Raw genomic sequence first — 3,176 nt, forward strand, 5'->3', positions numbered from 1 at the left:
CTGGGACAGAAGGAAATCATGGCAACCTGGCAGCACTGCCCAGAGATGGCTGTGTGCAGGAGCAGCTCCTCTGCAAAGAGCAGCAGGGCTCCAGGCTCTGCCTGCTGCTGCTGACATGAGATGAGACATGACAGAGAGAAGTGAAAAGCAGTGTGGAGTGGGAGGATGGCTGACAGTTCATTGTGGGAGAAATCTTCACAGTCTTTGACACGGTAAGTCTCTGTCAGCAGGGCAATGCTACTGAGGTTCCTGGAGGTGTCTTCTAAACCCAACCCATCCCAACCCACCTCTGTTTTTTAAGGATGTCTCTCCCAGATTTTTCTTTGCAGAGGAGGGGGAAATGCTTCAGAACAGGCATTTACCTCCACACTGTCACAGGGACAGGGCATCCTGCTCCTTTTTCTTGGGGACAACTTCAGGGGTGTGAAGCCTGGGTGTGCACACAGGTCTGCACAGGGCTGTAAATCACATCAGTGTCCCTGTACCCCAGGGCACTGTGTGCCTGGGGCAGTGACCTTACTGCCTGCAAGGGTCAGCACTCAGCCTGCCCGGGGAATTCCCCATGGTGCTATGGGGAGAAACTCTGGGTGGGAGGAGAGACCCTCATCAGGGCAGGTTCATTCTCTTCTGCTGAGAGGGTGCTGCCTGGGTCATGGTTGACCACAGCTCCAGCTCACTCCCAGGACATTTCTGGAGGAGACTTTCAAAAAAGAAGGTTAAGGCATGGGATACATGAAAGGGAAGCAGCTATCATGAGTCTGTGCTATCAGTTCTTTTCTGTTTGGGTGGAGTGAAATGGGATTGGATCTGTCAGTTTTAGACAGGGGACAGAGGTTCCTAAAAAGTGACACTGAGAGAGGATCAGTTCTGGGAGGGACTCAGCAAATGCCTTCATCCACCCCTCAGCCTAAGGACAGAGCCAGCATCACCTTTCCAGCCTCAGCAAGGTTTCTCTCACCTGCTCCATAGCACCTGCAAACATGGAGGTGCCCTGGGCAGTGTCCTGCCCCCAGGAGGTTTCTGCAGGGCAGAGCTGAGCTCCCAGTGGGTGGGATGGGGGTCTGTGAGCACTGACAGGGGTGAGACATGGGGACAGAGAAACAGCTCCCCGCAGGGACATCTCCAGGCAGCACACGGACATGTGCTGGGAGGGTGGATGTGGGCACCTGGAAGGAGCCTGATTTGTTGCTGACTAGAAGGAGACAGCTGAGACCTGCCTCACATCCCCTCAGAAAGAGTGCTGATGGCCACTTTGCAAGTGCATTTCTCTGCTCTCCACGGTGTCGTTTCTTTTTTGGGTAACATGAGTGCAACTGTCCTCCACCTCCAAGGTGAGAGCTCAAGGCAGATGGACAGGCAGCTCTGCTCCCTCTGCACTCAAGCCAGAGTGAATCCTTTTGCCTCTCCGGAATCACAGCTGCTCACTCTGAGTGCAGCAGCAATGCTGAGGGTTTCTACCTCCAGGAATCCTCTTCCGGTGTGACAGGGTCAGCTAAAGAAAACCAAAAAAGCCTTAAAACTATTCATGAATCCACATTATGTGGAACTGGGAGTGAAGATGCTGAAAATGTCTTCAACATTATGAGTGGATGAAATCTAACTGGAACTGGGAATATAACAGTTCAGTCACCGCTGTTTCCATGTCCACAGAGCTGTAGGTCAGGACTGACTCATCTAGAGCCCAGGGGCAGAAGCTCCTGCTCCTCATGGGAAACTCAGCCAGAACGTACCAGAGCTCAAGCCACGGAGCTCAATGACTGTTCTGCCCAGATGGGGATGTGTGTGTTTGGAGGGTTTTATGAGAAAGTTTTCCTCAGAGAAGTCTGTCCTCATTTGTCTCTATCTTTTCTTCCTTGGACAGTCCCCAAAGCCCAGAGGGAGTGAAATGTCCAACAGCAGCTCCTTCAATGAGTTCCTCCTCCTGGCATTTGCAGACACATGGGAGCTGCAGCTCTTGCACTTCTCACTCTTCCTGGGCATCTACCTGGCTGCCCTCATGGGCAACGGCCTCATCATCACAGCTGTAACCTGCGACCACCGCCTCCACACCCCCATGTACTTCTTCCTCCTCAACCTCTCCATCCTCGACCTCAGCTTAATCTCCACCACTGTCCCCAAATCCATGGCCAATTCCCTGTGGGACACCAGAGCCATATCCTACTTGGGATGTGCTGCCCAGATATTTTTCTTCTTTTTCTTCATTTCAGCAGAGTATTATCTCCTCACTATCATGGCCTATGACCGCTACATTGCCATTTGCAAACCCCTGCACTACGAAACCCTCATGGGCAACAGAGCTTGTGTCAAAATGGCAGTAGCTGCCTGGGCCAGTGGTTTTCTCTATTCTGTGCTGCACACTGCAAACACATTTTCAATACCGCTCTGCCAAGGCAATGTTGTGGACCAGTTCTTCTGTGAAATCCCACAGATCCTCAAGCTCTCCTGCTCAGACTCCTACCTCAGGGAAGTTGGGCTTCTTGTGGTTAGTGTCTGTTTATCTTTGGGGTGTTTCATTTTCATTGTGCTGTCCTACGTGCAGATCTTCACTGCTGTGCTGAGGATCCCCTCTGAACAGGGCCGGCACAAAGCCTTTTCCACGTGTCTCCCGCACCTGGCTGTGTTCTCCCTCTTTCTGAGCACTGTCATCTTTGCCTACCTAAAGCCCCCCTCCCTTTCCTCCCCAGCTTTGGATATGGTGTTGACTGTTCTGTACTCAGTGGTACCTCCAACAGTGAACCCTCTCATCTACAGTATGAGGAACAAGGAGCTGCAAGACGCAGTGAGGAAACTCATTCAGCTCTTACTATTTCAGCATCAATAAACTGCCCATCCCTCTTCACAAATGATTTCCCATTCATCACAGAGAACTTGTGTGCTTGGGGAATTCTCTCTGTGATAATCATGTTTGTGCAGAAGTGCTTGAATTCATCCCACTTCTCCAGAGGCATGAACCCAGTCTGTCTGATTGAGATACCTGCTGTGAATGTGTCTATCACTGTGTCAGAGCTGGCCTCTCTCTAATTAAAGGGGATTTCCTCAGTGCAGTGCTTGAAGGTTGGGCTAGTCTTCCAAAGCAGGAGCCAAGAATGCACTCAAGGACTTTTACCTGGGAGAGGGCTATTGCTTTTCTGGGGCTCTCCTTGGGTTCAAGGCCATGAGCTCCTAGGTGATGTGTT

At 51.4% G+C, this 3,176-nt stretch overlaps 1 protein-coding gene across 1 annotated transcript; it reads left to right on the plus strand.

The window, feature by feature from the left end:
* Positions 1 to 1,885: 1,885 nt before the first annotated feature.
* On the plus strand, positions 1,886 to 2,821 carry LOC136996055 (olfactory receptor 14C36-like). The gene has a single exon (XM_067317049.1). The coding sequence runs from the start codon at positions 1,886 to 1,888 to the stop codon at positions 2,819 to 2,821; it is 936 nt and encodes a 311-aa protein (XP_067173150.1).
* Positions 2,822 to 3,176: the final 355 nt, after the last annotated feature.

This window comes from Apteryx mantelli, unplaced genomic scaffold (assembly GCF_036417845.1).
Source record: "Apteryx mantelli isolate bAptMan1 unplaced genomic scaffold, bAptMan1.hap1 HAP1_SCAFFOLD_20, whole genome shotgun sequence".
Lineage (NCBI taxonomy): Eukaryota > Metazoa > Chordata > Aves > Apterygiformes > Apterygidae > Apteryx > Apteryx mantelli.